The sequence below is a fragment of the Aquarana catesbeiana genome, linkage group LG01 (assembly GCF_042186555.1).
Source record: "Aquarana catesbeiana isolate 2022-GZ linkage group LG01, ASM4218655v1, whole genome shotgun sequence".
Taxonomy (NCBI): domain Eukaryota; kingdom Metazoa; phylum Chordata; class Amphibia; order Anura; family Ranidae; genus Aquarana; species Aquarana catesbeiana.
The window spans coordinates 519,801,550-519,819,133 of record NC_133324.1 but is presented as its reverse complement, the minus strand read 5'-3'; the positions used below and the strand labels follow the sequence as shown (position 1 = coordinate 519,819,133).

Here is a 17,584-nt window from a genome sequence, read left to right as displayed (position 1 = left end):
CGTGTTCAGAACGATCGGATTTTCCGACAACTTTGTGTGAACGTGTGTATGCAAGACAAGTTTGAGCCAACATCCGTCGGAAAAAATCCATGGATTTTGTTGTCGGAATGTCCGATCAATGTGTGACCATGTGTACGGGGCATTAGACTGTTGGATTTTTTCCAAAGCTGTCCCTGTTTGTGTGGTTGTCAAGAAAATGTTGTATTTGAATATAGGCCCAGAAGGGAAAAGGGTGTGTTTGAGTGGCTGCTGGTATGTGTTTGTGCGCAAGCCAAGCCAAGGAGCTAGACACAGATCAGTCCCTGCAATCAGCTGTTCTAGCAATACCCAGCCCTTGTTTCGTCTGTGAAACCTCCAGTCTACCACTCGGGTCAGGTGTACTGACCAGCAGTATCTCTGCAGGTTCGGGAGGCCTATCCCGCCTCTTGTTTTTGGCAGAACCAATTTTGCCCATCCAATACGCGCCGTCTTGGTTCCCCAGAAAAAGGCCCTACACATCCTCATGTAGGTAGCAAAAAAAGAGGGTGGCAAATGGATCGGGACAGTTTGGAGTTTATGTAGTAAACGAGGGAGTACTGTCATTTTGAGAATCGCAGTCCGACCAAACCATGATATGGTGGGGGCGTCCCACCTATTGAGATCTTGCTGTATAGATTTTTAATTCTGCTAGGAAGTTTTTTCGTATAAATCTTTGAGCTTACCAGGGAGTTGAATACCTAGATAGGTGAGGGCCTCTGCCTTCCAACGAAACGGGAAGTTATTCTGACAGAGTTGAACTACAGTAGGGGGCAGTGATATGTTTAGCTCAAAGGATTTAGAATAGTTAATCTTTAGGTTCGAGATAGTCTTGAATTTTTCTAGAATTGGCATTAGATTGGGAAGGGACGTTAACAGGGACAAGAGGAAGAGTAGGATATCATCTGCAAAGGCGGCAATCTTATATTCCCGTGGTGTACTCCTATGCTTTAGATGTTCGGGTTTGCTCGAATGCAGCGGAGAAGTTCCAGAGCGAGGATATATAGTATAGGGGAGAGAGGGCACCCCTGTTTGGTCCCATTCTGGATGAGGAAGGCTTCCGACAGGTGGCCATTAACCCTAATGACTTTAGCTCTGGGATTCGTGTATAGTGCCCTGATAAAGGCCCGCATACAGTGACCCAGCCCCAGGTTCTCCAGGACTGCATCCATGTAGTCCCAGGCCACCCTGTCGAACGCCTTCTCCGCATCCATGGCCAAAAAACAGCCCTTCCGTTGGGTAGTGGTGAGCCAGTGGTGTAAATTGAGGGCCTTAATGGTGTTGTCCCTGGCTTCTCTCCCAGGGACAAAACCGACCTGGTCCAGAACCACCCATGCAGGTACATGGTAGGTCAGTTGGTTGGCCGGGATCTTGGCAAACAATTTGACATCTGTATTTAAAAGGGAAATGGGTCGGTAATTGGCTACGCCAGTGGGATATTTGTTTTCTTTAGGAATTACCGCGATATATGCCTCTAGGAGGCTTCCTGACTTACAAAAGGGAGAGGGAGAGGGCATTGAAGGCCTTGAGAAATCGTGGCACTTGGAGATCGGCGAAGCTTTTATAGTCTTATAGACTTTTGTCAGGCTTCGTGGCCTCCCCCCACTCCTCCGCCAAGAGCGGGGCTTCCAGGGCTTCTCTATCCTCAGTTGAAAGTGCCTGTGGGCTATATGCTGTTAAGAACTCCCACATGGCATTCACGCAAACGTTCTCCTCTACCGATCTGCATTCATGCGTTTGGAGATCGTAAAGTTTGCTGTAAAATAATTGAAATTGCTTAGCGATCTCCTCTTTATTGGAGTTGATAGCCCCATCTCTACCTTTTGATATGGTGTACTGTAGTTGTAAGTGTTTGTTTCTGTGTGGCCCTCGCTAGGAGCCTCCCTGGTTTATTGCCTTGTTAACAGAATAACTTCTGTGAAAAGAGTTGCCGTACGTGCTCTTTTAAAGAGCTCCTCACAAAGGAGCGCTCTAGTGTCAGCTAATGTCATGTACACACGAGCGGAATGTCCGATAGAAAAAGTCCGACAGGAGCTTTTCATCGTATATTCCGATCGTGTGTATGAACCATTGGACTTTTTACGTCGGAAATTCTGACGGACCTAGAAAGAGAACATGTTCTAAATTTTTCCGACGGTACCAATTCTTATCGGGAAAACCGCTCGTCTGTATGCTGTTCCGACGTACCAAAAACGGCGCATGCTCTGAAGCAAATACGAGACGGAAGCTATTGGCTACTGAACTTCCGTTTTCTAGTCCCAACATACGTGTTGTACGTCACCGCATTCTGGACGGTCAGAATTTGGTGTGACCGTGTGTATGCAAGACAGCTTGAGCGGAATTCCGTTGGAACTTCGTCGGAAAAACCTTCAGAGTTTATTCAGACGCGAAAACCGGTCATGTGTACAGGGCATAAGTCTTTCGCCACCTTCCTTGCCAGTGAGCATTTATGCTCTGCTTCCAGTAAGGCTAATTTGTCAGATAAGCTTTTAATATTAGCTTGGTGTTCTCTTTTCTTCCTGGCCGCGATGGAAAGCAGGTTCCCCTCGTACCACGCATTTGTGCGCTTCCCATTGAGTCATGGGAGACACATCTGGTGTATTGTTATGTCGAAAGTAGTGCCTAATGGTTTGTGTTATGTCAGCGAGGTCTCTAGGTTCGGGCAGTAGGGTGGCATCTAACCTCCATATTTTGGTGGAGTTTTCCCTCGGTGGGAATTGTAAGGTCAGTGTGATCGGTGGTGGTCAGAGAGTACCATATTCTCTATAGTCGCATCATGGAGGTATGTCAGGTCAGCTTGGTGAATGAAGAGGTAGTCTAACCTCGACTATCGATTATGTGGGGATGAGAAAAATGTACAGTCCTTCTCCCGTGGGTTTATGGTTCGCCAGGTGTCGTGGAGCGTGAGAGAGGTTAAGTGCAGCTTTACTTGGCGTAAGGCAAAGAACGGAAGTGAGGATGCGCCATTTGAGGTATCAAGAAGTGGATCCATGGGTATGTTAAAGTCCCCACCCAGTATAGGAAGGCCCGTCTGAAATAGTGTTAGTTAGTAAGAGGAGCTCCTTTAGGAAGATCACTTGGCCAGAGTTGGGGCAGTATATGTTAGCCAGGGTAACTGTTCTATTTTTCCAGATCCCCTTCAGGAAGAGGAAGCTACCCTCTGGATCAAGGACTTGGTCCGTGAGGTGGAATACAAATGATTTCGTGAGCAGGTCTGCGATTTTTATCGTGACTAACATTGTTGGCGGACATATCGGACACTTCTGACACCATTTTGGGACCATTCACATACAGCGATCAATGCTATACAAATGCTTTGATTACTGTAAAAATGTCACTGGCAGGGAAGGGGTAACACTAGGGGGCAATCAAGGGGTTAATTGTGTTAGCTAGGGAGTGATTCTAACTGTAGGGGGAGGGGACTCACAAGGGGAGGAGACCAATCAGTGTTTCTCTGTACTGGGAACACATGATCGGTCTCTCACCTGACAGAACGTGGATCTGTGTGTTTACACACACAGATCCACGGTCCTGCTCTGTTAACGTGCAATCGTAGGTGCGCGGCAGACATTGCGGCCACTGGGCACGCGCATCGGCTCCCGAGTGTCGCGGTGGGGGCGCGCGTCCCCCCCCCAGACGGCCAGGGAGCACAGGACGTCATATGACGCCAGCCCAGGATGGGAGATCCTTCCTGCAGAAGTCATATGATAATGAGCGGGATGGGAAGTGTTTTTTTTTCACTGCTGTTTTTTAAATTCTTTGCTAAAAAAACAAAACTGACAATTCTGGGTGTAGGGCGTGCACAAGTGCCACCGGCGACCAGCTCCTGTTGTGATCACACACAGCAGGAGCCCAGCAGTGGGTACTGCAGACTCTATATAAACAAAAAAGTTAGTGCTACTACCCATACATCACATAGAAAACAGAGCTCCCGATTGTACAGTACACAGGCAGAACATGCAATGGAACATCGCAGTTTGTCTCAATTACAACTAAGCGTGTCTGATCCCTATAACCTGGGATCCATCCCTTCTGTGCATGTTTTAGAAATAAATATACTTTTATGCTTTGATTGAATAAAAACAAATTTATGGATTTACGCTACGAGTATCAATCTTTTCCATCCATCCTTATGTGAATGCACCATATGATCCAACCCACTGTGGAGGAGGCAACTTCATTTGCACCAGGACCTAAGACAACTCTGCTTGAATGCGCTTTACCCCTGCAGGGGTGTATCTTTCCGGTGAGTGTGGAACGGAGAGGGGAGCACGAGTGGAATTCACCTATTTTGCACTTAAGCTGTTTTTGATCCAGGCACAAGTCACTTTGGAACTTACGTCACAGAGACACCATTTTTGTCGCTTTTGGACTGTGAATTACTTGCACCAGAGCATATATATTTTTACCACATGAATTTATTTCAGCTTGATTATTGAAATTATTTGATGGTCACTTTTTGCACTATGCACATCACTTTTTTAAATGAATATTTGCATTTGATTATTTTTATCAATCTATTTCACATTGAGTATACAAAGGCATTTAATAGGTGAGGCACTATACATCTTTTTATTACATCAATTAGCAGCCATCTTTCCATATTACATACTACCAACTCCACCTAGTGGAGTTTTTGGGGTAGGCAGCAGCCATATTTATTTATTTATAACGTATGTTTTTCATCCTTTGTATCTCAGGGCTGCTGATTTCAAAAATCACTTTCGGTCTACATGTGGTCACTAAAACAACTGCACATCTTATACTATTCTGCACCAGCTTCCTGACCATGGTGGAGAATGCTTGTGCAATGTGTGTCAATACTGAAGCCTCCATCAGGGGCCCAATGTGACAGGGTGGCAAACTCAAGATCCCAAAAGGGGGGGCAGTTGTAACTAACAGCAAGTGCCTGAACAAGGACCCGCGAGGCAGTATTATCTTAGCAAAAACTGTATATTGAAAAAAGATTTAAATCAGCCTTTGAAATTACATTAATATGTTAAATATTGCATGGGATTTTTTTTCAACTTTAAATTGTTCTTTATTCAATTTTTTTTTCCCAATACAAAATTCAGAACCAGTGCAATCGTTACAATCATCATAAAAGCAGGGAGAGAAAAAATAAGAATTTTGTCAATTATATTTTCCTACTCCGATGTTGCAAAACATTACAATACTCATTACCCCCCTCCCTCTCTCCCTTCCCCATGTCAGGGAAGGTTCCATCCGCTGATGACAGTGCCTGATATTTGGCGTGCAGTACTGGCGTCCACCAGCAGGTGGTTCCTGGCAGTTTGGGGCCGACATCATCTCCTGCAATCAGGCATCACCTGAGTCTGATTGAGATGTGTATAAATACCCGGCAGACACACTTATGCCTGGCCTTGGTATCTTTCCTTGTTCTCTGATCCTGAGCTCTGTACCTGTACCTGATCCTGACCGTTTCCTTTACCCTGAGCCTTGTACCTGTACCCATCCCTCCTGTGATCCATCCATCCCTCCTGTGATCCATCCATCCTCTCCTTGTCCTGTTTGTTTTCCCTTTCCCCAGCTGCTGACCTCCCGTTGATGACCCTGGCCTGGCACTGTTTATGATTCTGGTATTCCCTATTACTTGTATATATTTGTCTGTTACTATTATTATTTGTGGGTTTCTGTTTGGTATTGGTTGTTGTGCACCAAGTGATATTGGAGGTGGTTGTATTTATATTTATTCACTTATCTTTAATAATTCATATATTTCACCTTACCTGCGTTTGTTCCTCTGTCCACACAGCTCTGGTCACACCTGATACTTGACAGAATACCAAGGCCATTGCTGACCAGAAGTGGCTGCACAGAGGAACCATCCCGGTTCTGTTTACTTCTGTGAGATGAATTTGGATGTTATTAATTACTATGCTCTGCTGGCGTCAGAGAGTGGTGAATATCTCCGCCAGACACTGAAGGAGTGGACTAGTGACCAGCTGTTTGAAATCATGTGTTTAGCTCACCCCCTGGTGGATCAGGGTTGTTAGCCGTTTGGGGATGTGCAGCCTTTAATTCAAATATGTACAGAGCTGGCCCTGCCCAGTATTGCCAAAGGCCATGATGACTTTTCTCCACCTTTTAGTGTTAATCAGGTCATATCTTTTAGTATGGCTTTTGGAAGATGACTCCACTTTTGAACATTACCTAGCTTGTTCCAAACGTGATAAAAAGAGTGTGTTGATTCGGTACAGTCCCTTGTCAGACAGGCAGAATGTAAACTGCAGTTTGTCCAACCAGTTCTCCAAGAATGGTCTAATATCTTGCAATCAACCTCAGCCAGCCACAACAAGCCATCTCTGTTACCAGACACCTGCCTGCCCCAAGAGTCTTTTCCTCCATCAGCCATGGCAACCTCAGTTTCAGCCCAATATACTCTACTTCCCACCAAATATCAATACCCTGTTTCTTCCTGCTGCACCTATCCTGCCTTTAATCCACTTGCCTCTTTCCTGCAGCCTACAATCTCTCAAGAACTTCCACCAGCTACTGTTACCTCTTCCCTGCCATATTCCAACCCTCCTCTCCAGTCTGCTTCATCCCCTACCTACAGTCCTGCAGTTACCAACAGGACTTCAGTAGCTAAACCTAAAAAGAGACAGAAGTTCTTTCCTACCCGTTTGATCCTGCCAGTAACCCAACCTGCCTCCATACCAGCTAATCCACGCCAGCCTGATGTTCCAGAGCCCGCTTTCCAGTCTGATGTCCCGGTGGCCGCCTTCCAGTCTGATGTCCCAGTGCAGATGTTCCAGTCTGAAGTTCCGGTGCCTGTGTCCCCGCTTGAAGTTCCGGTGCCTCCGCCTGGAGATCCAGTGCCTCCGCCTGGAGATCCAGTGTCCCAGCCTGATGTGCCTCTGTCTGCTGCCCTGGCCCGATGTGCCACTGTCTGCTGCCCTGGCCCGATGACCCGGAGCCTGCTGCCCGGCCTGATGTGCCCCTGTCTGCTGCCCAGCCTGATGTGCCTGTGCTTGCTGCTGAGCTTGTTATGTCTACACCTGCTGCCCAGCTTGAGCTGCCGGTCGCCTGGTTTGATACTTTGGACTGTCTTCATACCCAGCTTAGTGTGACTCTGCCCGCTGCCCAGCTTGATGCCATGGACTTGTCCCAGCAGCAACTAGTTGGAGCGTCCAGAGGCCGCTCCTTTGAGGGGGGGGGTACTGTCAGGGAAGGTTCCATCCGCTGATGACACTGCCTGATATTGGGCGTGCAGCACTGTGGTCCACCAGCAGGTGTCTCCTGGCAGTCTGGAACTGCCAGGGGAGCTTTCCCCTGTTGGTAGTATTTATGTGATCTTTGGGCCACAGTACTGGCATCCACCAGCAGGTGGTTCCTGGCAGTGTGGGGCCGACATCATCTCCTGCAATCAGGCATCACCCGAGGCTGATTGAGATGTGTATAAAATACCCGGCAGACACACTTATGCCTTGGCCTTGGTATCTTTCCTTGTGCCCTGATCCTGAACCTGAGAAGCTCTGTACCTGATCCTGACCCTGTCTGTTACCTGTACCTGTCCCTCCTGTGATCCATCCATCCTCTCCTTGTCCTGTTTGTTTTCCCTTTCCCCAGCTGCTGACCTCCCGTTGACGATCCTGGCCTGGCCCTGTTTATGATTCTGGTATTCCCTATTACTTGTACATATTTGTCTGTTACTATTATTATTTGTGGGTTTCTGTTTGGTATTGGTTGTTGTGCACTGAGTGATATTGGAGGTGGTTGTATTTATATTTATCATATATTTTCATCTTACCTGTGTTTGTTCCTCAGTTGCTGTCCACACAGCTCTGGTCACACCTGATACTTGACACCCCACATCCCCCCCCCAATTAATCTCTCTCTCTCTCTATATATATATATATATATATATATATATATATATATATATATATCTCTCTCTCTATATACACACACACACTATATATATATATATATATATATATATATATATATATATATATATATATATACACACACACACACACACACACACACACACACACACACACATACATTTATTAACTATTTCACTCTATGTTTCTTTCGATTCCCATAAGTTCTTTATCTAGCATTTGAAGTGGATAAATAAGGACATATCTATACTAAGTTATCTAATGTATAAGTTCTAATTTTCAACACTCTACTTTAGGTGGATCTCCAGTCTTACTAACTCCTCACCCCTCTAAGAAGGGGGTCCCATTTTTTCCAACCAGGGCCACATCCACATCTTCTCAAATTCCTTAAGACTTCCTCTTTTTATGTAGATTGCTTCTATCTATCTCATCGCAATAATTTTTCTGGCTTGTAATAAGCATATTAATATTACTACTGTAATACTCTTCCTCTCCTCAAGTCCCTTCCTATATCCCAATATGCATAGCCCGACCTCCATCTCCAAAGTTATCCCATAAACCTCCCCCAAAGTATTAAGAACCCCCTCCCAATATCGGAACAACTTTGGGCATCTCCATACCATATGGATGAGATCTCCAGTCTCCTGGCATCTAGGACATTTGTCATCTGTTCTTCTCTCATACTTATATAGCCTTTTAGGAGTGTGGTAAGCTCTATATATCAGCATCAAATGGGATACTGTCAGCGAGGGCGAGACTGAAACCATCGGTCCCATCTTCAAAATCCTCCTCCACTGCTCCTTTGATATTTCCCCTATGTCCGTTTCCCATCTTTCTTTATCCTTACGGCGATCCAGTCCAGTAATAGCTCCTTTACATAGTTGTCCATATAGCTCCGAGATAAGACCCTTAGTTGTACCCGCCTGAAGTATATTTCGGAAAATAGGGGTTTTATTCCATTCTACTACTTGTGTCCTAAACTGAATTTCTAGGGCGTGCCAAATCTGTAAGTATCTTAAGAATGTATGTTGTGGTATATTAAATTCCATCCTCAAGTCCAAGAAACTTTTCAGATTACTACCATTGTACAACTGTATCAGCCTATTTAATATCCTGTGCTTCACAATCTTTAACCTTTCCTATCAGGAGCACTTCCTGCAGGTTACTGCTATTCCATAGGATTTTAGTGATTGGATTTACTTTAAGATTCCATGAATGCCCAGGGAGCATTAAACAGGTCTGTAGTGAATACAGGCATTACGACAATATCTGAATCTTTTAAAATATATTTAACATAGTTTTTTCAGTAAAACACATCACAGATCATTTAAAAAACAAACAAAAATTCTTTATTACAAAATGATAGAAAACAGATGTTATTGTGTACACAATTTATACTTCTTTTGGTTAATTTGCAAAATACTGTTTCCTAAAGTATTCTGTGCTATACATCCAAAGGGTGTCTATCATGAGTAAGAACGCATTATTTTTAATAATGTGCTAAAATACACCACACATGTCCGGCACATCCATTGCTCAATGCCTTTTACTAAGGATACAAATTAATGTAAAACGAACAGAGTACACTATGCTACAAACTTTTGTTTTTGCCAGGCAATATAAAGAGTAACAATAGTATCCAATGAGCATTGACTACTGGGAACCAAACAGGTTCCAGGCCCGGTTCACACTGATGCAACATGCTCTCAGACTTTGCAGGACTTGACGCATCAGAAGTCGCACCCCATTCAGTGAAAAGTAACCGTTCTAAGCGGTGAGACTTGAGTCCCTCCAACTTAGAAAAAGGCTCCTGCACTACTTTTGGTTCGACTTCGCTACAACTTGCATTGATTTCTGTTAAAGAAGTTGCATGCATTTTGTGCCAAAGTCACATGACTTTGAAGCCGTGGCAGTGTGAACCGGGGCGTAATTCAGTTGCAGTCAGATCAGCAAACAAGGAGTTCTTTCGACCTGTTCACACCTAATTTTGTTTGGGTGGCATGTGCTGCAACTCACATTATGCTTGTGGGTTGTTTTTTTTTTTTTCACAGTTCACTTCAATGCACGGGTGTGCTCTGCAGATGCACTGGGGTGCCATTTAAAATCAATAGCATTGCAACACACCACAATGTGTTTGGTGTGCCAGCCCAATCAGGTGCTGTGAATGAGCCCTTATTGGTTGCTCTTGGTTTCTGTATATTGCTCTTTTTTATGAAATAAACACGATCAATTAATACATTTATATCATTGCTGAGGATACCTGTGACAAATAAACCAGCTCCCTAAAACAAAAAAAAGAGAAAATCCTGCTATATGAACAATTTTCAGTGACCAGTAACCAAAACAATCTTGCCAATTGGACTTTTGCCCCATTATCTATTTTATCTAATTTAAAACAGATAATCTTGCACCTCTGATCACAGAACCACTTTGTACAGCTAGTCTAAAGCTGCAGGACATCTATTTTGATATGAACTAATGGTTTACTCGAGAAAAAAAAAAAAAAAGAGAAAAAAATACGTTTTAGTGTATCTTTTGCACCAAGCTTCATTGTTTGGTGAGAATGCTAGCTGAAAAATCAAAGAGATCTTTGTTTATCTTTCGCACCATACTCAGCTCCTCGTCCAGTTCTGCTGTTCGTGCTCGAAGCTGCTCAACAAGACCTGAAAGATTCTGAGGTGAGAGAGAAATGATGAAGCCAAAATAGAGACAAGTCACTAACGCACAATAATTGCCAAATTTATCAATATTACTAAAGACCTCACCTTTCCTTCACTTTCACCAAGGAGTTGGTGAAGATGATCTGCCCTTTGCTGGTAAGTGTCTTCTGATCCCTACAATGACAAGGAAGGGCACTAAAGTATTTTCTTCTTTATTAAAGCACAATTTAGCTTGAATGTTATTTTTAGCCTTAAATGAACATTAATGCAGTAAGCCTTACGAGTACAATTCTAGGGGCCACTGTTTTCAGCAGAGAATTCATTAATTTTTTGGTGCGACTTTAATAACACAAAGAAACACCAAATCTGACACCTTGTAAGAAAAGTCAAAAACACAGTCAAATCATGTTGCCTAAATCTCATCTCAAGTGTGCTTATCCAATCAATGGTAGAGATATTATTCTGGGGCGAATCCTATGTTTTGTAAGTTTTCCTCATTTAACTTTTCAGTTAGAGATTTGAAATCAACATATCTGCAGGAAGTAATGAAGTTGGAATAGTGAAACAAGCACCACACCGAGTATGCCCTAAATAATTATCAAATCTTTATTAAACAACCATACAAAAAAAAAATCAAACTACCTTTCCCCACAAATTGAGTCCCTGTCGAGTCTGTTTTAATTAACTTTGCATTTTTTTTAGTTATGATAGATTGAAGTATAGCACCAATCGAAACAATGGAAGAGATCCCCTAACAATTAGATGGCCACAGCTTCCATTTTTATCTAGTAATATAGTCCTACTTGCCATAGCCTTACTTTGACCACAGCCCTGCCCATGTGTCTGCAAGGCAGAGATGTGAGTGGGACGGTTTTTGTTTAAAGCCTCGTACACACAGTACGATTGTTGGCAGGAAATTGTCTGTTGACAGACTGTTGTCCTAAAATCTTACCGTTGGTATGCTCCTTTTGACAACTGTTGTCCAACTTTTGGCCAACAAATGTTGGATGACAGGCTAGATTTTCATATGGTCAGTACATAAATCCATCACACAAAAGTCGAAAGTACAAACGCATGTTCGGAATCAATGCTCACCAAACACGAAATTAGCAGAAGGGGCCCAAAGGGTGGCGCTCAAGAGCTGAAATTCCTTGTAGTACATCACTAAGTTCATGTTTGTGGCACGACAATTGTATACCGTTAGTATGCAAGACAAGATCCTGGCACACACCCTCTTGACAAAAGTCAGACGCTCGGCTGGCCAACAATCGTACTGCGTGTACGAGGCTTTAGACTTCCAATCTGCGGCTGCTGAGTGCAACTAGTAAGCAAGTATTTAGTAGGCTTTTAATAAACCCTGGGAACCTCCTGGACCAATACACATACATATGCTAAAGGGTGTATATTTTAGTGCATGCATAGTAGAAAGCCTAGGAAATACAGTAGTTGCTTTTTTCAATCATGTACAACCACCACAACTTTATCTGTTGTCAAAGTGTCACCTATACCATATGTCCCTCCCACCTACAGCCAGCAGTCCAAGTAGGATGTTTTCTTCATGCTCTCTGCTGGAACCCATACACACCAATCGTCACGTTCCCTATGATATCTGCTACTGGTTGATGATAATGAAGTATACTGTGCCACAGGCTAGGTATGAGACAGAGTGTATGCCCCCACCCCTATATTCCTCCAAAATGTCAGCCAAGCCATGCCCCTTCCACATTACACCTGGGACCTCCTTCCTTCCCTCGCCCCTCTATTCCTTCAACCTGTGTTTAATTCAAGCAAGTGTTGCTTCTAAACACTCATCTAACATTTGCTTCATTCAGAGAACGGGAAAATTATGCTAACAATAACTTGGACTCTTACTGGCCAGAACAAAAAGTCAGTAAAACAAATGCACAATACTCACATGTTGATGTTTCCCAAGTCGAAGAATAATTCCATCACTCTCTGGCCCGTCAGAGCCCTCAGCTCCCTGAAAATGTTTGCTGAATCGAGGCAGGGGAAAGTTAGGCTTACTGTCTGCTCGAAGCATGTTGCCAGGTGCAGGTATGATGAAGGCATTTGTTACTGGACCTAGGGAAATTGAAAACAATTTAGAGGAAATCTTTAAAGCAGTATTAAACCCAAAAGCAAACATGTTGCAGCTTACCAAATCACTCATTGCTCCGTTTTAGGCTCGTTCGCTCTTCTTTTTCCATCTAGTGATCTGGCAAGTATGTGGTCTTTCAAAAGAAAACTCTCTTGCAGACTGCATCAGTTTATAGGGATGAGACCAACCATTTACCAATGGCAGGGATGCTTACAATGATTAACTTTTATTAAGGTTCCGTTCACATTTGGGATCTTGGGCAGAATCGCTATGATTCTTCCCGTGACCTCAAATTCAACTGCAATTGCAACATGGTTGGCATTAATATTCAAAGACCCCTAACTGTGATGCGGCTTGTCACGATAAATCGTGCAGAAAACCGGAATGTGTAAAGCTCGTCAAACACAAGAAGCGCCTGTTCTTTTTTTTGGGCGGCAAGCTTTGCGTGTTGCGATTTGTCATGATTGCGTGCGATAATTGAGGCAAAAGATCTGGAATCATGGGCAGAGTCACAGCAGTTCCCAAAATGCTGAACGCGAACGGGGCCTTATTCATGTACAACCTTAGTGCCGGTTCACACTTCTGTGCGCATGTGGTTCGCACCGCACAGCAAATCACATGCGATTTCACTCATACAGATAGTATGGCCGATATCGCATTCGGACCAAGCTCGCACAGGACTCTTTTTTTGTCCACACCAATGCGATCCAATTCATGTCCGAACTGACAGTTCGCAGTGCGATATGCAAGCTTAAATGGGGGTGTCATTAACAATGTATTGACACTCCTGGCAGTTCGCATATGGCAGTGTGAACTGCCGTGCGAGTCGGGTACAATGCTGGAACCCGCAGTGGATTTGCAGGGTTCCTGCATCGCACAAGTGTGAACCAAGCCTTAATCCCAAAAGGAAAAAAGTTTGCTGTAACTTAATTTAACGTTAACTGAAGTGCAATCTGGAGTTTAGCTTCAGTTTGTTAGTATACGGGTACATCCAGTGGGGTTGATGTGGGTATAATGGGATGATGCCTGCACCTACATCCACACCTGCCTCCCCTCTGTGATGTAACCAGAAGAAACAAGGATGTAGTCACTTTCGGATTACTGGCTTGTAAATTATGTGATTAAACCAATGTCAGTTTGATCAGATGCTTTTGGAGGGCAGAGGAGAGATCTGAGCGGTTATAAACACCAGATCTCCCTAATAAGGAGACCGGTCATGCCTATTGCTATCACAAGGAATGTTGTTCATCCCTTGTGATAGCAATAAAGTTGATTAAAAAATTATTTTTTTTTATGTTTAAAGCGCACCCATGCTCATGTGCAAATGCGAATGCATACATAAACCGTGATCGCACCACACATGAGGTATCACCGTTAACATCAGAGCGATTAAACGGAGTACCGTAGTTTGCTGCAGTTCCACAGGAGTACAGATTTTTAATGTGTGACATGTTCGGTATCTATTTACCCGGTGTAACATCATTTTTTTTGCGTTTTTGTGCATTAAAATTCATTAAACAGTGTTTGTAAAGTCACTAAAGTGACTTTACATGTATCCCTTGCAGATATGCTGCCATTAATGAAGGTGTTGGTTAGAAATGAAAAGGCTAAATACCGTTTGACACCTCAGCCATGCGGTTACGTGATCCCCCTGTGCTGGCCAGCCTCGATCTATGGAGAGAAATGGGAGGGGCTGAGATTGCCCTGTGACGTCAGCTGGCCAGTGGAGAGGAATCTCTGCCCCTCCTGCTTCTCTCCGTAGATCGAGGCCGGCCAGCTTAGGGGGATCACGTGACCGCACGGCTGCGGTGTCAGAAAAGGCATTTCACCTTTTCATTTCTAACAAACACACTTTCATTAATGGCAGCATATCTGCATGGGATTCCTTTTATATGTGCTGCATTACGCAGCTGAATAGAGGCAAGAGGGGTGGGGAGAAAGGTGCGCTCATGATGACAGAGAGGGAGGGGGGAGAGACTGTCAATGGAGAGAACAGGGCTGCAGATGATGAGGCACATAACATGACCACAGTACTCAGGGCTCAGCAGCCATGATTATCATGGTCAGCAGAGGCAGGGGGACTCAGGAACTGGCAGGATTAACCAGGTTTATTACCAGTTAGGAAGAGAAGAATTACACAGCACAAGCACTTTCATGCCTTAAAGGAACAGGATCTTAGTTTTTTTTTTTTAGGCTTACAAACACCAAGTCTGTTTTTTGAAAATGGCTGTGCAAATATCGTTTAACATATAAAATTGCCACAACCACCACATTATTCTCCAGTGCCTCTGCTGTGGAAAATATATAATATTTGGGGGTTCTAAGTAGTTTTCTGGCAGAAAAAAAAAAAAATGCAGATTTTTACATTAATGACAAAAATGCCAGAACTAGCCTGGGGGTAAAACTGTTAAATCTGACAGTACATTTAATACTTCCCTCCCAGACTGATAGTGCTGCTGTTCTTCTATGCTCATTTATCCAGAGTGTAAGCTCTCTAATACAGATCAGCAGGTGAAAAAGAAAAAAAAAAAAAAAAAAAAAGAGGAAAAAAGTCTAAAAAAGAAACCGAATGCAGCCATCACATCTAATGATCAGTAAGCTGCAATATATTACATTTTTGGTTTAGGGTTTAAAGTATTGGGAAATGTTGGACTATAATCCAAAACACAAACTGACCTCTGTGGTTGACTGTACGCAGACACTGCTTGCTTTGTACGTCCCAAACACAGACTGTTTCATCATGAGATCCTGATACCAGCATACTCCCATCCAGTGAAACAGAAAGACATGTTATCTGGTCCCTGCGAACAGAGATTAAGAAGGGTCCTTTATTGTTTACACTGTCTACAATTAATGAACACGTATTTACCTCAGCCTACTATTCAGTGTACATAGGGGTGGCCTTACAAAAAGATCCCTAGAACAGGGATATGCAATTAGTGGACCTCCAGCTGTTGCAGGACTACAAGTCCCATGAGGCATAGCAAGACTGACAGCCACAAGCATGACACCCAGAGGCAGAGGCATGATGGGACTTGTAGTTTTGCAACAGCTGGTCCGCTAATTGCTTATCCCTACCCTAGACAATCAACATGTTTAAGCATAAAACATTTGGGTCACGCAAAAGTGCTCTTAAAATAAAAAAATGATTGTTATCATATACACTCCAAAATCTCTTTGCATCCAAAAGCTGATCATCACAAACACAGTAACATCAAAAATATTTAACACACTCATCTCATCTAACAAGCAAACTAAATCTGGAAACTATATACATTCAGAAAGTTTCTCAAAATTTCAACCACCCAACTGAGATATACTCTGACCTTGGGGGGAGTTTCCAGTAAGCCTTTTTTTATGCAATTATAGCATTAAACCCAAAAACAAAAAACATGCTATAATGCAGCCATCAGACCAAAGGACTGGTAAACTGTTAGTTTTCTTTTTTTGAGGATATTTTTTCTTAATTTTCACCAGATTATACTGCCACTACCACTATCTGTCCTAGGGTGACAACACCCACTTGCTGTAGAAAAAAACCTCTTTCTCTCTTCATCTCCATTACATAGGGAGAAGGTGTAGTCCACAGAGCATAGCTGAAAAAGCTGATAACCACTGAGATTTCAGTTCAGTACACAGGAAGTTACAAAGACTTAAGATTTCTGTATTTGCAAAAAATGATTTGGCCTGAAAAAGGAAAACCAATACAGCCACCACATCTAAGGACAGATAATCTGCAAAGAAATGTTTTGTTCTTGGGTTTAGATATACTTTAAAGCGCTAGTAAAGTCCGCTCTTGTGATTTTTATCTACAGATATGCTTATAATAAAGCTTACCTGTAGGTAAAATGAACATTCACTCTTTTGGCACCCGGTGACATAACCAGCGCATGCGCTCTGAAGAACAGCATATCCGTGCATCTCATGGTCTGAGAGTCCCTAAGGTGCCTTTTGGCAAACTCCAGATGGGCTGTCATGTGCCTTTTACAGAGGAGTGGCTTTCTTCTGGCCACTCTACAATGCAGGCCTGATTGGTGGAGTGTTGCAGAGATGGTTGCTCTTCTGGAGGTTCTCGTCTCTCCACACAGAAATGCTGGAGCTCTGTCGGAGTGACCATCGGGTTCTTGGTCACCTCTCTAAGGCCCTTCTCCCCCGATCGCTCAGTTTGGCTGGGCAGCCTGCTCTAGGAAGAGTCTTGGTGGTTTCCAAACTTCTTCCATTTACTGATGATGGAGGCCACTGTGCTCATTGAGACCTTCAAAGCTGCAGAAATGTTTCTGTACCCTTCCCCAGATCTGTGCCTCGATACAATCCTGTCTTGGAGGTCTACAGACAATTCCTTGGACTTCATGGCTTGGTTTGTGCTCTGACATGCACTGTTAACTGTGGGACCATATATAGACAGGTGTGTGCCTATTCAAATCATGTCCAATTAACTGAATTTACCACAGGTGGACTCCAATCAAGTTGTAGAAACATCTCAAGGATGATCAGTTGAAACAGGATGCACCTGAGCTTCTCTTAACAGATTTTTTTAAAATTTCCCTTTGACCAGGCTATCTACGAGTGTTGCAAAAGTTTCTGTTACATGCATGTTTTATAGCTTAAATGTAATTCTAAGGAGGCAGCTGCTTTTAAAACTCTTGAAACGTGCATAAATATATGCATACACAGTATGTACAATATATGGACACGTGATAGGGATATTGCATATTTCATATTCCTTATCAAGGGTGACCTCACAAATATCTAAGAAAACCTCTAATATCCTGGTTACTCATCCTATTGGAATGTGAACTGCCTATATAACCAAGCCAGCCCCCTCTCCTTCAGTAATTTGCCATTTTCCTTAGGTCATTTTGCTCTGAAGGTGGGCTTGACCATTACCTATATACAAGGCCTATATACCCTAGCTAGAACTTGTAGGGTTAGTCCCA

General features: G+C 43.4%; 1 protein-coding gene across 1 annotated transcript in view; it reads right to left on the bottom strand.

Annotated features, from left to right (window-relative positions):
* Positions 1–9,215: 9,215 nt before the first annotated feature.
* The window catches only part of WDR18 (WD repeat domain 18), a 61,896-nt gene continuing 53,527 nt past the window's right edge, over positions 9,216–17,584 (bottom strand). Inside the window, exons 7-10 of the mRNA XM_073594096.1 lie at positions 15,324–15,448; positions 12,465–12,631; positions 10,655–10,723; positions 9,216–10,562 (exon numbers count right to left, since the gene is read on the bottom strand). Of these exons, the coding sequence (XP_073450197.1) occupies positions 10,437–10,562; positions 10,655–10,723; positions 12,465–12,631; positions 15,324–15,448 (487 nt within the window). The 3' untranslated portion in view covers positions 9,216–10,436. The remainder of the gene's footprint in view (positions 10,563–10,654; positions 10,724–12,464; positions 12,632–15,323; positions 15,449–17,584) is intronic.